The sequence below is a fragment of the Heliangelus exortis genome, chromosome 5 (assembly GCF_036169615.1).
Source record: "Heliangelus exortis chromosome 5, bHelExo1.hap1, whole genome shotgun sequence".
In the NCBI taxonomy this organism is placed as follows: domain Eukaryota; kingdom Metazoa; phylum Chordata; class Aves; order Apodiformes; family Trochilidae; genus Heliangelus; species Heliangelus exortis.
In genome coordinates, this window is record NC_092426.1 from 38,101,938 (window position 1) to 38,126,242 (window position 24,305).

The 24,305-nt window shown below is 47.7% G+C and overlaps 1 protein-coding gene and 1 long non-coding RNA gene across 6 annotated transcripts in view; one reads left to right on the forward strand and one right to left on the reverse strand.

Moving 5' to 3' along the window:
- Positions 1–13,517, forward strand: part of LOC139796561 (uncharacterized) — a 32,917-nt gene extending 19,400 nt beyond the window's left edge. For 4 of the 5 annotated variants that reach the window (XR_011726053.1, XR_011726054.1, XR_011726055.1 and 1 more), the window contains 5 exons: positions 3,343–3,511; positions 6,464–6,613; positions 10,270–10,414; positions 12,015–12,152; positions 13,150–13,517. This is a non-coding gene — a long non-coding RNA (uncharacterized lncRNA). Of the gene's footprint in view, positions 1–3,342; positions 3,512–6,463; positions 6,618–10,269; positions 10,415–12,014; positions 12,153–13,149 lie in introns of all 5 variants that reach the window. The other variant, XR_011726057.1, reaches the window with a different exon arrangement.
- Positions 4,066–19,756, reverse strand: DLL4 (delta like canonical Notch ligand 4). Its single transcript, XM_071744740.1, has 11 exons — positions 16,421–19,756; positions 16,027–16,290; positions 15,572–15,629; positions 14,536–14,805; positions 13,329–13,389; positions 13,088–13,218; positions 10,777–10,946; positions 9,359–9,578; positions 8,196–8,904; positions 7,363–7,471; positions 4,066–6,005 (listed from the first exon to the last, which is right to left on the reverse strand). Exons 1-11 carry the CDS (start codon positions 16,472–16,474, stop codon positions 6,000–6,002), a joined length of 2,052 nt encoding a protein of 683 aa, XP_071600841.1. The 5' UTR covers positions 16,475–19,756; the 3' UTR covers positions 4,066–5,999.
- Positions 19,757–24,305: the final 4,549 nt, after the last annotated feature.

Genomic DNA, 24,305 nt, shown 5'->3' on the forward strand with positions numbered 1-24,305 from the left:
CTACCTCTGCAAGAGACAAGTCCATTGCTGGTTTGCAGTGTATGGAAAAGTCCTGTGTTGTGCAGGTCACATAACATCTAGGGTTCTGTTATCTCCAGGTGTGGACTGGTCTATGTGTCTTAGCTGTTGGTTCTGCCATGCCATACCAGTAAGAAGCCCTGAGTGACAGAGTCAGAGGGAATTACAATGAGGTGGAGACTTGAGGAGCAGGAATTATTTTCCAGCACACTTTATGCCCTTTTAAACTTCATCTGCTCTTCTTCCCATCCAGGTGTCTGTGTCCTCCTGCAGCAAGGAGAGCTGCACAGAGCCTGTCACCACTGAGTCCCACAGGGAGGAATATGGAGGTGAAAACCTCTGGGTGATAGAGACTGCTGGATAAACCTTATAAGCAAATCAAATCTGTGTCTCTTACCCCTTGCATCTCCCCAGGGCTGAAAAGGAGAGGATGGCTGTGGAGAAAGGAGCCCCTCTGGGGAAATGGTGGTCTGACATTAAGATTTAAAAGGGAAAGGAACAAGGTGCATGCATGCTGGCCCCCAGAATCAATGCTGTGCATGGAACAGTTGCTCTAGCATCTGAAAATAATGCTCTGTACACAATGCTTCATCTGGTGAGGCAGAGAGTCCCATCCTATCCCTGCTGCATAACAGACCACTGTGCTGCAGAAATATGCCCCAGAGTTGCATGGGGAAAAAGAAAGACCAAGGTGGTAAGATCAGCAGAGGGAGAAGAAAGAAGAAGGGTTGTTTTATAGTGCTGAGCCATGGTGTTGCCCATATGAGGTTTGAGAGCAGAGTAGGCAGCATTAGAGTAGGTACAAAGAGTGATTGAGTATAATTCTCACTGCTTTGGGTGTCTGTGGCCAGCAGGGTCACTACCTGCAAGCTCTGGGAGCTGAGCTGGCAAAACTTAGAGAGTGTGTGAAGTGGGGGGGAGGAATCTTGATGTTGACTCTCCAGACAGGCTGTAAAATTGAAGTTATGAAAACAGAGAAATATGGCACATGCCCCCTGAATTATGTCAGTTCTCCACTACTGGGCTGTGAGCAAGATGTGCTGGGAGTGTTGTATCTACTGCATAAAATCAATATGTATTTATGGATCAGGCATGTGAGATAAGGGAATGGCAGCAAACACAGCTACATAACTGTTGCTTAAACCCACAACACTATGGGCTTGTTAGTCACCCCCTGTGCCTTTCTCATTTTTGTGTGAACTAATGAAAAAAGGCTGTGGAGCACTGAAAATACTTGAAATGTGTTTTTACAGAGTTGGTTTTGTCTGCTAGATTGGATGGTTGCAATTACACAGTAACTAACTTAGGCTTCCTTAGCAGGTCTGCTGGGCAAATCTTGTGTGTAATAAAATGCTTTATGCATTTTATCCCATCTTAGGCACATCCTATATCAAGCCTAATTTCTATAAGCACCCCTCATCTGCACTATCCTGACTGAGCTCTGTGGCATCAGCACAGTCCTGCTGCATGTTCTCTCAGCACCAGTGGGTGCTATAGTTACAGCCATATCCAGGCATCTGTTTCCCCTAATTGTTGGGCTGCTTAAAGAGGTAAGTAATGAAGCACTGGAGCTGAACATGGAGGAACTCAAGTGGAGCACTGAGAGACACCCCCCTCTCACAGCTCTGAAACTGTTTAGAATAAAGGGCTTTGGGTTGGCTGGGAAATAGTTTCTATCAGGTGCTGATATAAGGAAAGACCAAAGAGTTTCTCAGTCAGGACTCCCATTCTTAACACTGTGGTTTTGTCACATGGCTTTTAAGTGAATTTGTGATGTCTTTTAAAACTGAAAGACAAGTTTACCCGTGGTCCTCAAGCCAAATCCACAATCTTGCCATAGGTGCTTCAAATTGTGTTGAGATAAGTTATTTGTACAGTTGGGTCTGAGAACTCTACAAGCTTTTTAAGAGAAAAGGCATTATTTATCAGTACATTTATGGCCCTGGCACCATCTGTGGTCCTCAAGAGGAATCTTTGAAATTCAGGTTGAGCCTTTAGAGCCCAGAAGGATCTCAGAGCTCCTCCTAGTGAGTTCATACACTGTGGCTCCCAGATGCATTTGGAGGGGGGATAGGCTACAGCAGCCTCAGTAAAGAGATATTTAGGCAAAAATATGAGTTAAATCCACCTCATATTATGTGTTCAGCTAATTGCAGTTGTTTTGGCCAAGACTTGGGGATGTGCACACGTGCACAGATTCACATATGTTTTCCATCACCTCCTGTGTGGAAGCAGGCACCACTCCTGTTTTTCCTGTGTAGGATCTGTGATCTATTCTGGTAGCTGCAGAGCGCAGTTCTGCCTCCAGCAAATCTTCACAGATTTCCTTCTAAATTGATGCTTTTTTTTCTTTCCTCTCTCCTGTGTGAATACACAAAGGCATGTGTTGTACCTGCTTTCCCCTGTGGGATCCACAGGTCTAATCAGGTTTTAATGGATTTTGACTCTTTCTGTCCACGGATGCTGTTTCCTGTCTTGTTTTGAGCAGGAAGAGCCGAGTCTTTTTTTGGTCTTAGTGTTCCCTGCTTGCCTAAGCTTTGGGAAGAGTTCTCTGGCTCTCTTCTTGCTGGATTTTTGTGTGTGTTTTGTTTTAAGCAGGACAGAGTGCATGTGTGTATGTAATCCATGTGCTCAATTAAGAGAGGCATCTGTTGGGTTTATTTCACATTGCCGAGGAAGGACTGCAAGCAGGGAGCATCTGCTCAGCTTTTTGTCAATGGCTTGTTTTTCATAATTTGCTCTTCAGGGTGAATGTTTGGGGAGGGGGAGGTGGTTTTTTTTTTTTTTATTTCTTAGTTTCATCTTAAATTAATTTTAATGATAGCCAGAGAAATTGGCCGAGATGTGAAGGTTAATTTTGCTAAGAACTGAAGAGGATGAAACAAAACCAGCCAAAGTAAATAGTATTTGTGTAACCTTAATCATCAGAGGGATACTTATAAAACACTAGAGGGGTACTTATAAAACACTATTTGCTGTATTTCAATGACAAAATAATTTTTTTTTTAACACCAGCGAGGTTTTTGTTTTGTATTTAAAATAAAACCAGCAAATTTTGATGAGGTTTTATTTTTGGAGAAAGAAAGAACCAACCCTGAGATGCTTTTTTTGGCACTTTGTCAACAATAAAAAAGTCTCATTTTAAAAGAGAGCAGCAGTGGTTTCCTGTTCTTAGTTTCTGCTTCTGTGCACTCACGTGCTGGCTGTGTTGTACCTATCTGATCCAGGGAGAGATTTCATTATAAATGTTTGTGCTACTGAACCCACTGGGAGTGTTTTATGCAAGTGTGCTTTTTACACTTTTTTTTTTTTTTTTTTTTGCAGTAAACTTCCTCCAGAAGGGCTGTGGAGGCTCCTGGCTTTGTGATGCCCTGGCAGGACACAGTGGTTGCTATAGCATAGAGAGCTCTGGAGGAGAAAGCCTGAAATGCCCCCTGATCCCAAGAGTGAAAGACAAATCTTCCAACCAAGAAACAAGGATACAATCTTACAGGTACAGGTGTAGATGCTGTGCAAGAAAAATGTGAGTAGGGAAAGATTTGGGTCTTACTGAAAGTATTTAAAGAAATGGGATTAAAAAAAAATCATATCTTGTTCCGTAGGTGAAACCCAAGCCAGTGTATTTATTAAGCCCCTTCAAAATGCTATTAAATCTGCTATTAAATGCTATTAAATCTTTGCCAAAAGTTGTCATAGAAGAGGGAGATTGAAGTGTTAATAAAAATATCTTTCCTGACAGCTCAGTCCCACTCTCTAGCTAGAATATATATATATATCACTCTATAGCTAGAATATGTCTATATAATTTAAATATTATATCATGCCACAATATAAATATGTATAAATTTGCTGTAGGATGAGTGCCACTCAGCTGAACAGCTCTGATGACATCAGTTACCCATTGTAAAATCAGTCAAATGCAGTTGAGTGCAAAATGTAAATGTAGGGTTGACTGCAGGAAGCAAGAAGACAGATTTACTTCTGAAATATTCAGGTAACTTTGCCTGTCACAGAGAAGTGTAAAAGGACAAACCACAGTAAACTTCATAGTAGCAGGAAAGTATTTTCATTGCTTGAAAAAAAAATAAAATTCAAACTTTGTCATCACATTAAAAACATTACATGAGAAGTAATAAACATATTTACACTTCTGTTTTGATTATAAATATACATTATATACAAAATAATGTTATAAAACGTAGAAAGTTCAGTGCTTCTGATTTTTTTTTTTTAAATTACTGAAATACTAGTCTTCAAAATAAACTACAAACAGACAAACTAAAACCCATATTATTGATTTCTGAAGGTCATCTTCAAAATGGTCCTATGTGGTCAGAGCAGAAGGTCAGTAGTGGACATTATAAAGGGGTCTTGTCTGCACAGTTCAAGGCAGTAGATGGGCTGGTCCAACAACAGGATTTACAAGGGCAGGAATATTGCTGTCTGACAGATAACATGGTCCAGGTTTCTTCCAAGAGATCTTGTTTCTTCCCTCCTCAGTCTGCCCCACCTCATGGTCTCATCTCCTCAGTGTCACAGCACTTCTCACTGAGGTCTCAAATATTATTGCTGTAAATACATATATAAGAAAAGAGCTCCTTCATTCCTCTGGTTTCCAGGGGTGTGCTTCCCCTTTTTTCCATGTAGCTGTGGATGGGTATGAAAGAAACAGGACAAGCCTAGAACCTTCTAACTAATCTCTACCTGTCTGGGCAGAGGGGCATCTCAGTGGGTGCTTCATTGCTGGGCATTTGGAACCGGGATGGAGGGCAGGAGCTGGAGTTTTGCAACCAGATGGAGAAGTGGGAGGGCCACACTTCTCCTTCAGAAAGTAACAGCTGCAATTTTTAGGCTATTTGCAGTAGGAGGTGGCACCTAATTCAGAAACACGACATAACCCCCCAAATTTGTGTTAAAATAAGGCCGGGGGGGGGATGGGGGAGGGAAAGTGGGGAAAGGCGGGGCAGGGGGAAGGTGAGTGGGGAGGAGAGAATGAGGAAGGAGAAGAAAAAAAGCAATGTCTATTCACAATCACTGGTAGTGCAAAGGGCATGGAAACAGCTGAGACAGCTCAGCACATAAAGGTTTTAGGAGCTGATTGATTTTAAACGCATTTGTAAGGCTTTAAATAGAGCTGGGATCATGCCTCCTCCTTGTCAGTGGGCAGGAGGCAGTGCACATTCCTTATCACAACTTTTCCTTCTTGAATGTTTAAATCCACAAAAATCCTGTCCCATATTGTGGCTTGAGTCAGTCAGATCTCATAAGCATCACCAAATGAGATTATGTGAATTCCTCCTCTCACTCCTTACACTGTCTCCAGCACATGCAGCAGGAGAGAGGAGATGCAAACAGATGAATAATGGGGAAGTATCAACTGTGCCTGCCCAATTCTGTTCAGGTAACTGCAAAAAGAGCAGTCAAGTCTCTGTTTGGGCTTGTTAGATTCACTTGACACACTTTAGGCACTTTTAAACTCAGAACAAAAAAAAAAAAAAAAAAAAAAAGAGACCTCGTTTATACTGTATCCATCATCTGCATAGCAATGTGTCTTTCTTCACACCTTCCATGGCAACATCTGTGATACTGAAGTGCCTCCTCATCTACTGGCACCTCCCATAAATAAGAGTTCTGGAAAGCCAGGGGTCTGTCCATGAGGAACTGGCCTCAGTATCTTTTAAAAACATATTAAAACAGTATTTTTAACCCCTCTCTCTTCCCTCTGCCTCCCCTCTTCTATAGCAAGTGAGATTTTCTGGTGTCAAACTTGAAATAAGGGCAATAAGAACACAAAGGTGTATTGCATCTTTCAGTAAATTCACAGTCTGTCCAGTTCACCCAGTTCCATCCTCCGCCTGAGAGCAGCAAGTTGCATGTAATTAAAAACAGTCCAATCCAGTTCTGAATTGTAAACAATGCAGCAGGAACGTCCATCTACTGGCATTACTAAATCTGAGGTGCAAATGGGCTGATCTTCAGTCTTATACCTGTCAGGATACAAAATAATACCAGGGATGAGAAGGAAGGACAGCACACTGAGTACTGCAGAAATAAAAAAAAAACCCATTATTCAGGTATGGCAAACTGAAGCAATTTAAGCCAGAAATGATTGCAGTCTAATATCAGTGTTCAATGGTTTTTGCTGGGTCCAGAGACAAGGAATCACCAGCATAAAAACTTGTCTGTATGATGAGCAGTCTCTCTGCCTGGACTGAGGCAAAGAATGGTGTGGAGAGAGAATGATGGGAATTTACTGTCATTCTGAAAGTAAAAACCCTTCTCCAGGTGTCTGATGGAAACCTGGGAGTCTAGCTTTGGTGAGCAAGTTCTTCAAAAGAAGATGTGGTGTTTAGGTCAGTTAATTGGAATGAAGCATCTTGCCACCCTTAGAAATCCTTTCACTTAATCTTAAACTTCTAATATTGGTGGTTGACTTCTGTTCCAGTTGCCTTCAAGAGGAAATCTGATATCTACCCTGGCAAAGGAGACAGAATCCTGCAGATCTGGCTTCACAGCTCACTGCTATTATGGCACAGCAAGCTTCTCTTTCTTGGTGTCTGAAACCTGGTTGTAAAGATGGCTATGCTGGAAGAAGGCAAGTATTGATTCATGTCTATACTTTCCACTAAGCCTTTTTCCAAAGGGCAGTAAATCTCCAGAACTGATTGCTTCCTCAATAGCTGCTTTTTAAAGTCTTAAAAGTTCAATGCTGGGCTGTTCCTTTTTCCTGTATCTTATCCTCTTTTTCAAAATAACATCAAAATCTAGACATGTTTCTCAGTAACGGTGCTAACTCTTATTAGAGAATACATAGCTGGAGCTTAAATGCCAAGAGGTTAAAATTATTGGTCTTATTACAGATTTCCTAAATGGTTGTTATGCCTGTCCATTAATATATTCAGCTATCTTCTATCTTCTGCTGGAAAACTATAGTTTTGCCTGTTTCCCCAGAACACAAATTATCCATTGTAGTAAGAGGAAAAAGTATGGCTGTGCATCAGTGGGCCTAGGAATGATTATAGTTTCTATTTTTTTCTGACTACCTCTATAAGAGGAAATAAACCTCCAATGTACAGACTTTTTATGGGATGATGCTCTATGTTTTCATCTCCTGCTAACTTACCTAAACTCAACATTTCTGGTTGAAGAAAAATCACTCCTAATTTCTTTAGTTTGCCCACTCTGTGTTCTGTGTGAGCCACAAAAGAGGAGAAGTGAGTGCTGAGAAGCATCCAGCATCCCTGGAAATAGAGTAACCTGAGAAGGTTACTCTTTGCAATTCTTAAGGGTAATTTACCCTTTTATTTTATGAATTCATGGCTGTCCACCTGCATGGACACTTACCTCTGTGGCTATGATGCACTCATTCCTTTCTTCTGTTATCACGAAGACAGACTGGTACATTGAATCTCTTGGAGAGCATATTGCTGATATTCTACATTCTGGCTTTTCACTAAAGCAGGGCAGAGAGAAAAAAAACATTAGTTGACTGCTAATGAGCCTGACTCTCAAAATCTACCATGAATATGGAGGGGTGGAACAAGATAACCGTGAAGGTGTGGGAGGGAAGTGCAGAAGATGAAGTTTCACATGTTCTATACAGTGGCAGGACATTATACTACAAAAGTGGAAGTAAGAAATAGCTGCTGTCTTCCTATTCATCTGCTGTGTCCAATAGCATGCTCATGAAATAGTTCAGTGAAACAACCAAAAAGTGGGTCCCAGGTAAGCCTTTCATTCCACAGATCAGAAGACTGATGAGCCAGTGAACACCTGCCCTCTTTTCTTTAGGAAAAGAGTAGTTATTTTTAGTCTATCATTATTTTCAGTGAGCAGATCATTTTGCCTTCTTAGTAGGTGAAGTACATATTTGTAATCACAATAAAAAAGTCTATTCAGGAAGAAATGTTTTACTCCCAGCCTATGAGGAACCTATCCACTTCTGTTCCCCTTCACAGTACCCATACTAAGCAGCACCCTGCACATGCAGTTTAACTAAAGATAGTGCTTGGCTGCTACACACATGCTCCAGGTATCAAGACTCCTGGATTTGCCCTGGTTTGTTTTAAGTATCTCCTTCAGATATTTTTTTTCCCCCATATTTTCTCATCTCCTTCTAGACTGGTATGAAGATGAGAAGCCTGTAGAAAGCCTAAGGAGGAAAACTGCCTTCTCACCTGTGTAGCCGAAGGGGAGACTTTTCTCCTAAACACTTTTCACTTTTGTAATATTTATCTTCCTGGGTCCCTCTACTTGTCAGGTCTTTTACCAGATTGTAGTCCAGTTTATGATTCTTGGGTTTGTAGTTGGATTTCTCCAGCCCACAGTCTACTTCGAGGTCTTTATTTTTATTGGTGTTTTTCAGCTGGGAAGCTGGGATGAGATTGTCCTTCTGGAAGTCAGACAGGTTGTTCATTGTCTCCGAGTCCTGCTCTGGGTGCATCCTCATCTGCCTGATGACCATTGCTATCATGCAGAACAGGATGAGCAAAGCCACCAGACCCACCCCCATGGATATGGCAATCCAGGGGACTGGTTTAGGAGGAAGTGTGACGGGCACTGAATAAACTGGCAGTTCACAGCGGTTGCCCATGAAGCCAGAGGGACAGTAACAGACAAAGTTGGCACTATAAAGTCCACTGTAGCACGTGCCTCCATTCTCACAGGGTCCAGAAGCACATTCATCCCTGGTTTTGATGTCACAGTTCCTGCCACTGTAGCCTGGCAAGCACGTGCAGGTGTAGTCGTTGATCAGGTCGTGACAAGTCCCCCCGTTGGAACATGGGTTTCTGGCACAATCATTGATGTTTATCTCACATTTTTGACCAGAGAAACCAGGCCGACAACGACATACACGGATCTGACCAAGGTAAAAGCAATTGCCATCTGAGGGAGAATAAAAAAATAAAATAAAAGGAATTAGTCTGCCATGCACTTCACCTAAACCTCTCCCCTACTTTTTTATACTGTCTCAAGAAGAGGGAGGTAATTTTCCAGAACAACTGCTCATCTAGGAGTTCCTTCTAGTCCAGCCAATTGTATCACATTTCCTTAAAATTATCCCCCTTCTAAATGTGTAATAATTGAATTTACTTAATTCTGCCACCTTCCCCATCACACAATGAACTTTGTGCGTTGTTTTGCTGCTTAGCAAATGCCAGTGAGAGCCTCCTCCCCCAGCAAAAGACCAAAATTAGGGTAGATATGGAACAGAGCTGGGGGAGAGGAACTAATGTATCAGATGAAGAGTAGAGGTCAGATTGGATTTCTATCACTTCTGCACTGAAAAGCACAAATGAGTCAGAGACACGAGATTTTTTTTTGATAAAAAAAGACTCACCGTTTGCACACGGGTTGCTTGTGCACCTGTCTACTTTCTTTTCACAATTTGACCCCGTGAAGCTGAAAGGGCACACACAGGTGTAGCTGGCCCCTTGTTCTTTTTCCAAGCATGTGCCACCATTAAAGCACGGGGAATCCACACACGTCAAAGCACTGTGCTCACAGTGGGTGCCATAGTAGCCAGGGGGGCAGAGGCAGTGATAACCATTCTCCATATCCTGCAAAACAAAACATTATTCATTCCACTGTCACTTTGATGCCACCAAATGACAGCTGCTTGCATGCTTCTTTCTGGTCAGCAGTGAGTGCTGGTTCTGTCCCTTCTCACCTATGCTCTGATGTAGTATAAGCAGCATTTTAATCAAGCAGCAGTTAATCAAGGGTTGGACTCGATGATCTCTGAGGTCCCTTCCAACCCAGCCTATTCTATGATTTGGGGTGTAAATATCTGACTGCAGGCTGGACTGTGAGGGATAGAGGTGTGAATCAGCCATACTTGGAGTGTGGGTGTAACCATGCAGCTACACAAGCACAGGAGATGCAGTTGTAGGGAACCTACAGGCAACTAGGCAAAAACACTACTAACACCACTACTGTATAAAGGGATCCCTTAAGTCTTTCCAGAGCAGAATACCATAGAATTTTCTGGGTTGGAAGGGACCTCTTGTATCAACCTGCACAGCTATGATCAAACCATTTATCCTTGGCCCTTTTTTTCTTTAAATAGGCTTATGTTGCTTCACCATGGATAAGTCCCACCACTTCCATCACAAAAAACCTGTTTCTTCTTTCCAGGTACTGTATGTCCAAGGCCCTGGGAGAAGGGAGCTAGGGTCTTGTGCCAATAGCTTTGATCTAAACATGCACCAGCTTACATTTGATATCTATAATCTATCTCTTTATCAACAGGCATAATCAATCATTGACTGGGGCCGAAAAGACTGAAACACTAGACTGCAGTAAACTAAGAATTCAGGACCCTGTTTCACAGAGTGAGTCTCAGCTGATTGCCCTCATATTGTCTGATTAGTGCCATGCCCCTAACAGAAAGCAGGTATTTTCTTTTATTTGTTATTAAAACACAGCCTTAGCACGTTCCTCTATGAACCTTGGTTTGAGAAGCTTATTTTTTACAGATCTGCTCCCTCACCTACCTTGCATCTTGCTCTCCTCTCATAATGACTGCCACAGCAACCTAAGGATCAGTTGACCAGTTCTAATCTAGATGATACATCTCCTCCTGTAACAGACTTCCTCCCCTGACACCTCTTGGGAAGGGTTCAGTACGATAGTTGTGAGCCTCAGTAATGAACCCGCGTGCTATCAAATTCCCATTATGCTGTTACAGAACCACATCTGAAAAGGGATCCCGGGGCTTGCTTCACACAAAGACTTTCACATTTAGAAGGCCCTCACCGTGCAACTGCCACCATTCCTACAGGGATTGCTGTCACACTCGCTGATCTCGTGCTCGCAGTCCACGCCGGTGAAGCCGGGTTTGCACGAACACGTATAGCTGCCCTGCCCAGTGTTCATGCAAGTTGCTCCATTTTTGCAGGGTCTGTGGTGAGTGCAGTAGTTCAGATCTGCAAAGAGACCAGGAGTTAAAGAAAATGGCAGCTGGGAAAAGACCCTCAAACAAAACGCTTCTCTCAATAAAAAGGAATTGTTAATAGAGCATTATCACTCTGCTATCCCTACTGTGGATGACTATCCAGGTTATTTTCAGTAATAATCAGGTGTTTCAGATTATCCTTGATTTTAGATATTTCCCTGCATCCATTGCCATAGTACACAAACTCTAAATTTCAAGAAACACAGCAAAATTTCAATTTTCTCAGTGTTTTGGTATCCTTTCCCTTTTTTTCTGTAGGTAAACCCCTTCGCTGTCGCTACTGTGGATGACTATCCAGGTTATTTTCAGTAATAATCAGATGTTTCAGATTATCCTCGATTTTAGATATTTCTTTGCATCCATTGCTATAGTACAGAAACTCTAAATTTTGAGAAACACAGCAAAATCTCAATTCTCTCAGTGTTTTGGTATCCTTTCCCTTTTTTTCTGTAGGTAAACCCCTTCGCTGTTGCTACTGTGGATGAATATCCAGGTTATTTTCAGTAATAATCAGATGTTTCAGATTAGCCTTGATTTTAGATATTTCCCTGAATCCATCCCCGTAGTACATGAACTCTAAATTTTGACAAACAGCAAAATTTCAATTTTCTCAGTGTTTTGGTATCCTTTCCCTTGCTTTTTCTGTAGGTAAACCCCTTCGCTGTCGCTACTGTGGATGACTATCCAGGTTATTTTCAGTAATAATCAGATGTTTCAGATTAGCCTTGATTTTAGTTATTTCTTTGCATCCATTGCCATAGTACACAAACTCTAAATTTTGAGAAACACAGCAAAATTTCAATTTTCTCAGTGTTTTGGTATCCTTTCCCTTTTTTTCTGTAGGTAAACCCCTTTGCTGTCGCTACTGTGGATGAATATCCAGGTTATTTTCAGTAATAATCAGATGTTTCAGATTAGCCTTGATTTTAGTTATTTCTTTGCATCCATTGCCATAGTACACAAACTCTAAATTTTGACAAACAGCAAAATCTCAATTTTCTCAGTGTTTTGGTATCCTTTCCCTTTTTTTTTTCCATAGGTAAACCCCTTAGCTGTGATGGGACTTAGATACCAAGTTGGGAAACATCCTCCATGAGCATATGCTCTCTGACAAGCATTCCACAGCTCTAGAGACACTTTGTGCACAGTTTGCCACAGTGAGACCCATCTTCAAAAGGTACTCTGAGGCATGTTCTGGGGGAGGGAGGGATGAAATAAAGATGTCTGGCTTGGTGATTTAAACAAATAGAAGTATTTTATTGATTATTTACTGTACTCTTGTTGTAAATGTTAGTAGTTTAAACTAAGTCACCCACCAAGCCTGACAGTCCTTTTTTTTTTTTTTTTCCTTTAAATTTGAGACAAAGGTTAAGCACGTAAGTTCATAGGACATAAGTAGAAAATCTTTATTAGCTCAACAAATACCATCGAGTAATTTGAATACAACTGGTTAATAGATAACTACAAGCAGAAAAAAATCTGCAACTTTTCCTGCTCAATTCAGACTCCTCTGTCTTAATCCTGTAACTGTCTTGGAAACACGTAGCTTGCTGTGAGCACTTAATAATCTCAGTGCCAGCAGTGTATACATGGCCTTGAGGACATGACTGCTCAGCTGGCTACAGTTCAGTGATTCAGTGGGTTGAATAGGTGGAAGTGGTCTGGTGTACCTTAAAATGGGACCTGTGCTTTTCATTCTTGCTTACATGATTTTTCTCTCATGCTCAAGACTTATCACATGAGTTAACTTCCTTGTATGCAAAATAAGGAAGGCCCAAATTATGGTGTTTACTGCTAATGGAAGCCGTGTAATAAATTGTTATAGTTGTAAAAGGAATAAGTTAAACTTAGCTTGAGCACGCAGAAAACTTGCCTGTCCAACACTTAGCCAGGTGATTGGGGATTTTTTTGGGGGGGGGGAGAAAAACTGCAGGTTCCCAAAAGGCTTATTTGTTTTCTAATTACACTGGTAAGTAAGATGCCCATGGTACAAAACTAATAAGAACACGTACAGTGGGGAAATGTAATGCAAGATCCGAATGGATCGGATTCCTCAGTCCAGTACTGAGGAATAACCAATCTAGAGCTGCAAACACCAACTTCAGAACTAACCTTGATCACAGAAGAGGCCACCCCATCCTTCATCACATATGCACTGCCACTGTGTTTTACAGGTCCCGTGGCGGCAGCCTATGTGGGGAATGCACTCGTCACAGTAGCGGCCCTGCCAGCCCGGTCGGCAGCTACAAAAAAAGTCAAATTGAAACATTATTGACATGGAAAATTGTTTCAGTTTCTATTACAAGGTGACATTTTCACACTGAAGTTCCCATTGCTATTGCCATCTACTCACATGCACTCTCCGGGCTTGTTGCAGTATCCGTTCTGTTCAGTGCATCCAGACAGACAGATGGCTGTGAAGGAAACATAAAAAAGAAGGAGTGTTTAGGTAAATACACGTGGCAGTACAGAATGCACTTTAAAAAGGGAAAATGGAAGCTTAAAAACCCAAACAAAAAAAAACCCCCAAACAAACAAAACACACACACACAAAAAAAAAAAAAACAAAAAACCAAAAAAACCATCAACTTTGAAAACCAATTTTGTACTTCCAAAGCTTTGTTTTAAAAATTCTCAGCACGGGGAGTTCTGGATCAGGAGGAAGTGAACAAGGAGAGCCAGCATTTGACAAGCTGTCCTTCAATTTTTCTGTTTATGCAACAAACATGAGCTATTACAACTCTGGCTAGAAAAGGAGCAGGCAGAGGAGGCTTGTGGGAATGAAAGACTGAAAAAAAAACCAAAAAACAACCCAAAAAAACCCCACCAAAAACAAACCAACAAAAAAACCCAGGACCCCAAGCCCAACGTGAAGATTCCCACTACTACAACACAACACCTGCCTCATCTCTGGCAGCAGGAAGGGTGGAAGCATTAATGTGGGCAAGCTGCTAGCACTTGTAACTAGGAATAGATACTGCCCATACAGGGATATCAGCCAAGAGCATTCTCTGCTCTTTCTTTGCCACTAATGCTCGCAGAGGGGAAGCACAGCACCGATAGTTGCAGTCAAAGAGGGCAAAGTCCTCGGCGTGGGGCTTGATTTCTCTCTCCAGGCAGGGAGTGGGAAGGTCGGCATGAAAACACGGGCGCCTCACCCCGCACGATGCTTTGTAACCCCAAAGCCTTGTTGAAGCCACCGTGTTTTAAGGACTGGCTGAAAAAACTGCTACAGCCAGGGGCGGAACTGGACATGGGGACACACTTTCGGGTCCCGGGTCCTTTCCTCAAGGAGCCTCCCCTGATACCGCGGGGTCCGAAGCTCCTGAGGCGGCAACCCCCTCCCCGCGCTAGCGTCCCGTCGGTGCGGACCGGGTGGCCCAGGCGACTGGTGGCCCTTAAGGGCTCTGAGGCCTCCGGGAGCTGCACCGTCCCGCCCAAAACCCGCGAAGGCCCCGGGGGAGCGAGGAGAACCGCACGGGGGCTGGCGGGACGACCGCCGTTCCATCGCTCCCCCCTTCCCTTCACCCCCAAACCTCCGCCCGCCCTCGGGCACTTACGCTCGGTGCAGTACTCTCCGGTCCAACCGGGCAGGCAGGCCAGGCTGCCGTCGGCCTCGCAGACGTAGTGTCCGAAGCGGTCGTCGCGTCGCTTGCAGAGGCGGGAGCAGCTCTCTCCGTAGTAGTTCTCGCTGCAGACCACGCGGTAGGAGTAACGCAGCTGGGTCTGCTGGCTGCTCTGCACGTCCTGCGACCACCCCTCGCCCACCGACAGCGACCGCTGGATCGACACTTGGCTGATGAGCCACTCCTCCGAGGGCGGCCGGGAGCCTGCGGGACAGCGGCTCCGCGTCAGCCACCGGCGGACACCGCTCGCCAAGTCCCCGTCGCCAAAACCACCACCCCACACCCACCCACCCCACCTCCGAGCGGAGCGGTGCCCCCCTGCTCGCATATGTGCATACACGTATGTGTGTGCATATATATATACGTATGTATATGTATGTATGTATATAAGGGCATGGGCTGCATACGAAGGTGGCCAGCGGGGTGGGCAAGGGGGGGTAGCATCAAGCCTGGCCAAGGGGGGCTCAGTGGAGGGGCCTTTAAAAGCGAGGGCTGCCGTGAAATATCCTTTTCCTTTCCGCTCAGAAAAACATCCCAAAGCCATTATTCCTTTCCAAAGGGCGGAATTCGAGCAAGGTGTAAAATACAGGAAAAGGCGACCGGGGCTCGCTGGCAGCCTCCCGGCTTTCTCACCGCAGCCCTCCTCGCTTTCCCACGCCAAAAATAACCCGGAGGAAACGCAATTGTGTTGGGAGATTAGGCCGGGGCAGAATCAAAGCGGCCCCTGATGGATATCGTTGGGGACCGGCTCCTGATGCTGGGATAAAGCCGGCCCTGAAGTTACCGTATAAACAGCTGAGCCGGGGGGGGGGGGGGAGGAGGAGGAGGAGGCGGGTTAAACCTCTTCGGGATGGGGATGAAGGAGACCGGGGGGGGGGTACAGGGATGGGGATGAGGATGTGGGGGGGGGGACCGTAGGGGCGCTGCCGCCTCGCGGGTGTCCCCTGCCGGCGCGCGCGGCCGTAGTCACCTTCGGGCAGGTAGTTGGCGGGCGCATGCCAGGCCTGGATGATCAGGGAGAAGGTGCCCTGCGGATGGGAGAAACAGCGTCAGCCCCACCTCACCCCCAGCAACCCGGAGACCCCTTGCCCCGCAGCGGCCCTGCCCGCGGCTCGCTACCCTCTCTCCTTCCTACAAGCCGCTGGTACACAGCAAACACCCCCCCCCCCCTCCACCCCTTGCTTTCATTTCTCTTAATATTTTATCATCCCAAGTGCTTCTGGGTTGGATGCGCTTTCTCATCTCTCTTTTGTTTGTTTGTTTGCTTGTTTTTGCTTTTTTTTTTTCCTTTAAAGGAAGTTCTGGAAATAAGTACAAAGGCGAAAGTAATTTGTTTACATGACAGATTAACAGCGCTCTGCGATCAGCCTGCCCTTGCCGCCCTCCTGCCCCACCATCGCCATCGGGTTTAAAGTGGAATCTCACCGGCCACGTGAAGTTAAAGGGCAACTTAATGGGGCTGTCAAATCTCTCTGTATCCTTGATGCTGAAGGAGTTTATTCCCAGAACCGGGGTGATGATGCTGCCGAAAGTGCAGGATCCCGGAGAGACCACTGCCTGAAAATGCTTCAAACAAACGCGAAAGAAGGTCCTGCAATGGGGGGAGCAGGGCTTCCCGCTGGCCAGAAACCCGTGGCTATTCACGAATTCGTGTAGCTCCAGCTGGAAGACGCCAGAGCCGGATACCCTCTGCACAAAGGGGAGACACACAAAATAGCCAAATCAGACCTTACCCCGGCTTTGCCATGCAAACTTGCTTCCATCACCCACTTTACATTTCGCGAACCCTTTTTTTTTTTTTTTTCCGATGTGCGATTACCTGCTGCAAAATCATTAACAGAAACGTCAAGCCAAAGATGCGCAAGGCTGTCATCCTTGTGTTATTCAAGCTTCCAGTTCTTAGTGGGTTTAGTTTTCCTCTTGTATTCCTCAAATGGTCCAAGCAAGTGCTTCTCAGTCGAGGGAGAAAAGAGAGGCGACACGGCGATTCTCCCGGAGCAACCCGCTCTTCTAAATATCCCCCGAGCACCAGCAGAAATCGGAAGGTAAAATCCAGGTGTCGAGCCGTCCCCTTCTGGGAATTAATCCTGCAGCCAGGACCTCTGGTCGCTGTCGTCGCCTTTATAAACTCCAAAGCCGGGTGGGTTGGTGAGAGACGCGGAGGGGAGTGCTTAGTGTGGAACCGCTCCTCCTTTAGCCGGTGCTAACAGCGCTCAGTAAATGGAAAACTTGCTTCCCTTCGAGCTGTTTATATAGTTCCCTCGCATCCTCACAAGCTCATTATGTAAACTGTCAGTCAGACTCACGGCCGATCCCTCCCCTTTTCCATCTTTCCTTTCTGGAAAAAAAAAAAAAAAAAAAAAAAAAAGAACCAAATGTTGCGGAGAGCCCTCGTATCCAGAATTAATACCCTGCTGCTGCTGCCGCCGCCGCTGCCGCGCTGCCCGCCGCGGTGCCGAGCTGATTACGAGCAAGCCAAGCATCTGTTGAGATATTTACGGCGCTCGCACTGGGACAGTTCCCTCGAAGATCAGTCGCCTCTCCACAGAGCAGCTTTCCAGAGCGCCCGAACAATAGGAGATGAAATGCTTAAAAAACACGCTCTTTAGTCATTTAGTCAGCCCGTCCGTCAGCCAGTTAGTTAGTTAGTTAGTTAGTTTGTTTGTTTGCTTGGTTCTTTACCCCCCGATCGCTACGTCTGTCCCGTCCACCCGCCCTCCCTGGCCCCGGGGTGGCAGGACGGGACAACCGCGATCGCAGGACTTGTCCCGGCCCAGCCTTCCTCACCCCCTCGGCGAGGGCTGGTCCCCCAGGTGGAAAGTAAAAGTAAAACGGTGTTTGCCCGACGGGCGGGAACCCGGGACGGCCCCGCCGCTGCCTCTGGGGTGCACAGCTGGCTGCGGGGGTACCCGTGCAGCGGGCCCGCCGCCTCCGGCCTTAAATATTCCTGACCCCGGCTAACTGCGAAGCGCCGAAACCTGCCCGAGGAAGGGGGCAAACGGGGCGGGTGGTGGCAGGGAGACGGGCACGGTGGGAATCTGCAGCCGCTCTGTCGCCTTTCCCCAAATGGGTGGCAAAGGAGCGCTGAAGGCAGGTGGCCGAGGCTGGCTAGCGGCGAGGACGGAGCCCGGCTTTACTGTTTCTGCCCCGGGCCCCCAATAACACGGGCAAGGGGGAGACTCGGGCACTTGCAGGCGACCGAGATGGGAGTGGGGGACGCGGGAGGCCTCGGGTCGTGTCAAGCTGCTTGGCACGGCCGGTGCCGGGCTGCAGCCGGGCTGCGGTCTGGCGTGTGCCAGTAAAGCCCTTGGCCTGATTGCAGCCTGCGCTTATTGTTGGGTCGCGTGTCCCTCATTAAAGCCAAGCACAGAGAAGGCCTTTCATGTGGCTTTTTATTTCAGCTTGTTAAATGGATGGGAGGCCGGAGGGGGGGAAGGGAGAGATAAACCCTCAGCTGTATGATAATGAGGTCTTGCCACCTTTATGCCAGCGCCCGGCTCGCAGGGCTGCGGACCTTTACGGCGTGGATCACCTGCGGAGCAGCACCGAGGCGCAGCGCTGCAAGTTCCCCTTGAGCCTCTGTGGTCTCCCAAAAGGAGCATTAGTTCCCCGGTCCAGGCTCTTTTTGGAGGGCAATAAAAAAGGAAAGTCCGGGATCTGCCTTGTTTGGAGGCGAGGCAGCATGGGGAGGGCGCAACCCGGCTCAACTTCCCCGGCCGTCCCGCTTCCTCGTTCATTTCCAACAAAGCCGCCGCTTTTCCTAGATCCCAGCTTTGGCGAGGGATGCTGTTCGGGCACATGTGCGGCCAAGAGTCGGTGGTGGCGCCGGGAGGGCCGGGCTTCGGTGGAGAAATAGCAGAGCTTTCTGCGTGGAAAAAAAAAAAAAAAACACAGGCACGGCCGCCACAGGCTGCCGCCTTCATCGGTGCCATTATACCGGCCCTAGTGCGGGTGGGCGGGTTTGGGGAAGGGGGGCCAGGCGAGGAATCGGGGTCGCCGCCAAAGTGGATTAAAACTTCCCCTGGTCCCCGCTGTTCCGAGGAAAGCTGGAGCCGGGGGGGCACGGGAGCTGGCAATGTCGGGGGGCTGCCATCGGGGCCGGGAGCACTTGGCTTGGCCCCGTCCAGTGAGGCTCGGCTGTCGCCTGGGGGGTGCGTGAGTGTGCGTGGCCTCGGCGGGCACGGAAAGGAGCAGTGTCCGTGCTAGAGACAAACCGCAAGGCAGAGGCACAGACGAGGAGCTCTTTTGTCTCGGCCTCGTAAACAAGTGGGAAAGAGGAATGTGTCACCGCTGATGAACTCGGAATTTTGCAGCGGTCCGCCCGGCCAGATCCCCGGCTTTACCAGCAGCAGCGTCAACTGCCAAAATCAAATCTGATGCTAATAGCTTCGGTACTAAATAAAATGAGAGGCCAGATAACATCAGTGCTTGATAAATGGTAATGAGTGTCTAACCTAGGGGAACAGAAGGGCTGTGGGGCTCTTTAATTCAGTATTGAAAGGCTAGCTGGGTACTGCGGGCTCTAGCAGATGTTAGTATGTGTGTGTTTTGATTTTTGACTTGTATTGGACGTTTATTAGGCTAACCAGAGCCACCCCACGCATGGCCACTTGGTCCAGGCACCATCTGGCACAAGCAGGGCGGCGTGCAAGAATAGGGCCTCGCGTTGGTGCGGAGGATCCACAGGCAGCATCTACCATATGGACCCGGAGCTAATGTAGGTTAAAGCAAGACAAGCTGATCTCTGCTTTTCACAGTTCCGCCAAACCTCCCTGCCATCCTGGCGCCCTGCGCCTTGGCCGCTGGGGAAGCTCTCCCACATCCGCCTTCCCCAAAACCTGGGAAGAGGGGTGCAAGCCCCCCAGGCGCTCCCCTGAGCGCTTGGCCGCCCTTGGTTGGCCGATGTTTTTCGAGTAAAACTTAGCGCTTAGTTTTGCTCGTTCCCGGCAGAGCAGAGGTGGCTCCAGCACCCACGTGTGTCCCCCCAAAACCAAATATTTTCAGAAGCTCTAGTGAGCGATGCAAAACAGACGTAAAGTCCTCCTCCTCGAAACTCCACGGCATTATTGTGGTTGCAGCTATAAAAAGAGCCCATAATAAAATAATAACCGGGGAATATAAACCACCTGCTGCATGTTGACACACACGCACACGGAGATACAAAAAAAAAAAAAAAAAAAAAAAGTTGCATTAATGGTATCAAACAGATGAGCCTGAAAGTCGTCCAAGAGCAGATTGGAAGCCCAGCTCCTTCAGACTCTTTCGTGTGCCCAATGCCTTGTACTGTGTCACTTTGGAAAGCCACAGCGCAGCGACCTCCCTTTGGCTCATTTCGAAAAGCAGCCGTGACTGGTGATCATCGCCTCCCCATCCTTTCCACGGTGTTCCCCACCTCTCTAGCCCCTTACTCGAGGTCAAGGCTTTTTCTCTCCCTTTTTCGCCCCCCCATTTACTGCGGGTTTATCTTCAGGATGGCCCGGCTCAGCACACGTGTGGCCAGACCTAACGCATCTCGCTAACGAGACAACGTTAATTAATTCCGGGCGGGTGAAAGTTACCAGCCTGCCCAAGCCTTCCCTCCCTCCGAGCCCCCGTGCCAGGCTGCCCTCATCCTGCCAGGTGAGAACCCTTCCCGCGTCGTCCTTGTCCCCCCCTCCCGAGATGTGCCCGGTTTCTTCCAGCCACCCGTGTCCCGATGCTACCTGGCTGCAGACCCCGGAGAGGGGACGAGAGGGGGGAGCCAGAAACACCATAATCGCGCCTACTGCCTCATCACTTCTTTTCTCCGTCTCTGATAATTCGTCTTTCTTAACTTGCCTCGCCCCGCCCCCCTAAGGCCCACGGGGGAAAGTCCGTCTCGGGTGGGTCTGTGCCTGGTGGCCGCCACCGGGGGCTTTCTCTGTGGCTTCTGTTGGCAGGGCCCCGCAGATACAAAGCGCCTGTACCTGCGACAGGGGCAGGCCCCGGCCATGCATTGGTGCCACACGGGGTGAATGCTGCCCCTGCCTCCCCGGTCCCTCAAGGTCGGGGTCCCGAGGTGTCCCAGGCTGTCCCCCTAAGGCAGGCTGGTGAAGGGATCCAGCACAAGTCCTATGAGGAGAGGCTGAGGGAGCTGGGGGTGTTGAGGCTGGAGAAGAGGAGGCTCAGGGGAGACCTCATCACTCTCTACAACTCCCTGAAAGGAGGTTGGAGCCAGGGGGGGGTTGGGCTCTTTTCCCAGGCAACTCTCAGCAAGACAAGAGGGCACAAGAGGTCTCAAGTTGTGCCAGGGGAGGTTTAGGTTGGACATTAGAAAGAATTTCTTTACTGAGAGGGTGATCAGACACTGGAATGGGCTGCCCAGGGAAGGGGTGGATTCTCCATCCCTGGAGATATTTCAAAAGAGCCTGGATGTGGCACTCAGTGCCATGGGCTGGGAACTGCAGCGGGAGTGGATCAAGGGTTGGACTTGATGATCTCTGAGGTCCCTTCCAACCCAGCCCATTCTATAATTCTATGATTCTATGAAGCCACAGGTCCAAGCTTCTCTGGGGGCGTCCCGAGCCTTTTCCTTTCCCCTAACCTGGTGACATATCTCCCAACCCTGCCCCGTGCCACAGCACCTCCGTGCCCCGCAGCGCCCGCAGCCTTTCTCCCCGGGCCGTGGGCCGCAGGGACCAAGGTACCCCCCTGGCAAAGTGGCTGCTCCAAGCTTGATGGAAGTTGTAAGGATTTTGTCGGTCAGTAGCACACCCGAGCATCCGCACAAGTGGGGTATTTTATTATGCACCTTGCACACCTTTCTAGGTAGTGTTTCTGCTTTTTGGGGCTAGCTCCGCTGTTCGCCTTTTTGGGCCTTTGATTAGAGACTCACCCATTCACTCAGTCCTCTCCAGCCCTTCCATGTGCACAGCCTCACTCGGTGAACCGAATTCCCCGGTGGCTTTTAAACCCCTTAACTAGAAAGTTGCGCATCGATCAGGAGCTGACACACACCGAGAGCCTCCAAGAAAAAAAAAAAAAAAAAAAAAAAGATAGAGAAAAAAAAAAAAAGAGAGAGAGAAAAGGGGGGAAAAAATTATGTCCCTTGCTTGTTTTGTTTCTGCTTAAATGTCCATAGCGCGGAGCATTTCTCCAGGGAGCGCCGCTCCGAGGGGTGTTAATGTGGTCGATTTGGGGTACAAATGTTTGGAAATGTTTCCCGATTTGCACAGAAGGAGGGGGGATTTGCAAACTGTTGCTGCCACATGGCTCCTCCAGCCTGCCCATTCTCATTGAAATGAGCCCGGCGCGTGGCTCATCTGCCGCGGGGGCGCTGCCACGAGCCGCCCACGACGCGTGACAACTGGGGCGGCACCGCCACCGGTACCGACACCGATACCGGCACCGCTAGTGCTGCCCCCATCACCGGCAGCACCGGTGTCAGGGGCCGGGCTGAGGCCGGAGGCGGCGGCTCCCCCGCTCCGCGGTCCCGGCCGGGCGCGGACTGCGCACCTCGGTGCTTCTTTGCCCTTTTGTCGCTCCTCTCTCAGCCCATAAAAAATAAGAACACTTCTGTTAAAGGCTGTAACGATCACTTTTGAGTCTCTCGCTACAAATCGATGGCTTCTTTTCCATACAAATGCCTGCTTATGCCTTTATGTTCTCCATCTGTTTGTAGCTAACACCTGCCATTCAATAAATCGATTTGGCCATTTAATGTAACAGCTTCCCGGGACATTTTTTCGTGCCAGATGCCACAGCAGCTCCAAACCTCTACCCCAGCCCAGCTCCCCACCGGCACAGCTGCCCAACCTGGGGCTTTGCCTCGGCAGAAACTCCCTGCCAGGGCATGGAGCAGAACTGAAAAGTAAAGGCGATGTTAAAATGTGGGTTCTGATTTTTTTGTTTGTTTGTTTGTTTAATTTTTATTTTTTTTTTACGTTGTCCCCACAGTGAAGCCTGGGGAGTGACACCCCAGCTGCCCCACACCCTGCTGTGTACCTGCGGCACTGGGATTCCTGCAGCATCAGCGCAGCTTCGGACATTTTTGGTTCCCTTTTAACTCTCCAACTGATACTTTGTACGTTTTAAGGGAATTTGTGTTTAAGAACAGAAAGATGCTCTGCGACCTGCATGGAGCATTGCCCTGTGACATGGGGCAAAGCTGCCTTGAACCTCCCTTATGGGGGGGACCTTGTGGGATGAGGGGCCCCATCCTCCTACTTGCTTGGGGTGGGGGCTTAGACCTCCCTGAGGACCCCCTTGCTGAGCAGTGGGGCTGAGCACCCCTTTTTTCTGAGCTGCAGCAATTCTGTGGTCCCTGGCAGCAAGAGGAAGGGGAAATGGGTGCTGGTCCAGGTGCTTTTTCTGCCCCAGGCAAAGGAAAAGCTGGGGTTTCCCTCTGGCTAACCCACAAGATGCTCTGTCGAGAGGGAGAAAGGTGTGCTAGGGGTTCCCGGAGAGGGAAATGAGCATATCTGGAGATAAGAGAAAGTGGAGTGAGTAATAGAGCATGGAGAAGTTATGGGGCAATTTCTTCATGGGAAGGGAGCAGAGCTGGGCTGGCTGAGTTCCTCTGGAGGATCTGGTTTTGCTAGCAGTGTGATTCTGTTTACTGTGTTTGATGTATAATTTATTGTGCTAGGAATGCCTAGAGCCTCTGAAAGTTGCCTTTGGAAGGCACCTTATTTGTTTAAATCTGTACAAATACATAAAATTAAACAATACAAACAACAGTAACATATGTACATATTTCTCTTTTGGGGGTCTGTTTCTTTCTTAATTAATTCAGAGCAGGCCATGGATACCCAAGTGCACATACACCTGTAAAAGCCTAAGTTCCTTTGAAAGCCAGCAAGAAAGTCATGCAGTCATTTGGCACTTTTACCTGGTTAAAACTGGTATTTCTCATAAAAAGCACGTCTGGAAACTATGACTGGACCTGAGAGTAGGTACCCAGGGGAATGACCAGTTTTTAATCTGTTTTTCAACCTCAGAGCCGTGGATGAAACTGACAGAGAGATGGAGAGGATGAAGATGTCTCGCTCAGACCAGAGGTTCCCCTGTTTTATCTCATATAAAAATAAGGTAAAAATCAGTGTTCACGGATGGGGTGGGTGGCCTGAAGCAGCACAACAAAACAAGTGCAGGCTGGCTTGAGTTAAAGGGAAAAATTCCCTTTGTAGACTCCATAGCAAATGTCCCATGGGCCAGGCTTTGGGAACTCCTGCCTCAGAAGGTCTGTGTCTTCAAACAGATGGCCGGGCAGCCCTTGGCTACTTAGAATATGTTTGGGGCTGTATTATATAGCACTGAGTAAAAAGATCTGTCAGAAAAACAGTAAAAGGCAGTTTTAACCCCTCCCCAGGGAATGACATGGATCCATGCTCTGCCTGTGTGACCAGACCCTTCTCTCCTCTCTGTCCCCCATAGGCAGCCCAGGGGATATTTGCAGGGGGCTCAGCACCGTGGCACCCACTTCAGACAGGAGGAAGAAGAAGCCTCAGACCTCTGGCATGTGAGAGCTGGAGAAGAAAACCTCGGAGTCAGACAGGTATGGCCTTGTCACAGTCACTGCTCAGGGGCAGGACAGAGAGGAGAGATGAGGGGGGCACTGAGAAGCATTTCTGGCGTGGCAGAAGGTGCAGGGCATCCAACCCTGCAACCAGTGACAGTGACAGGCTGTCACCCCAGGGGGTGGCATCTACATTCTCTGGAGTAGAGGGTGTGTTGTCATCAGTCAT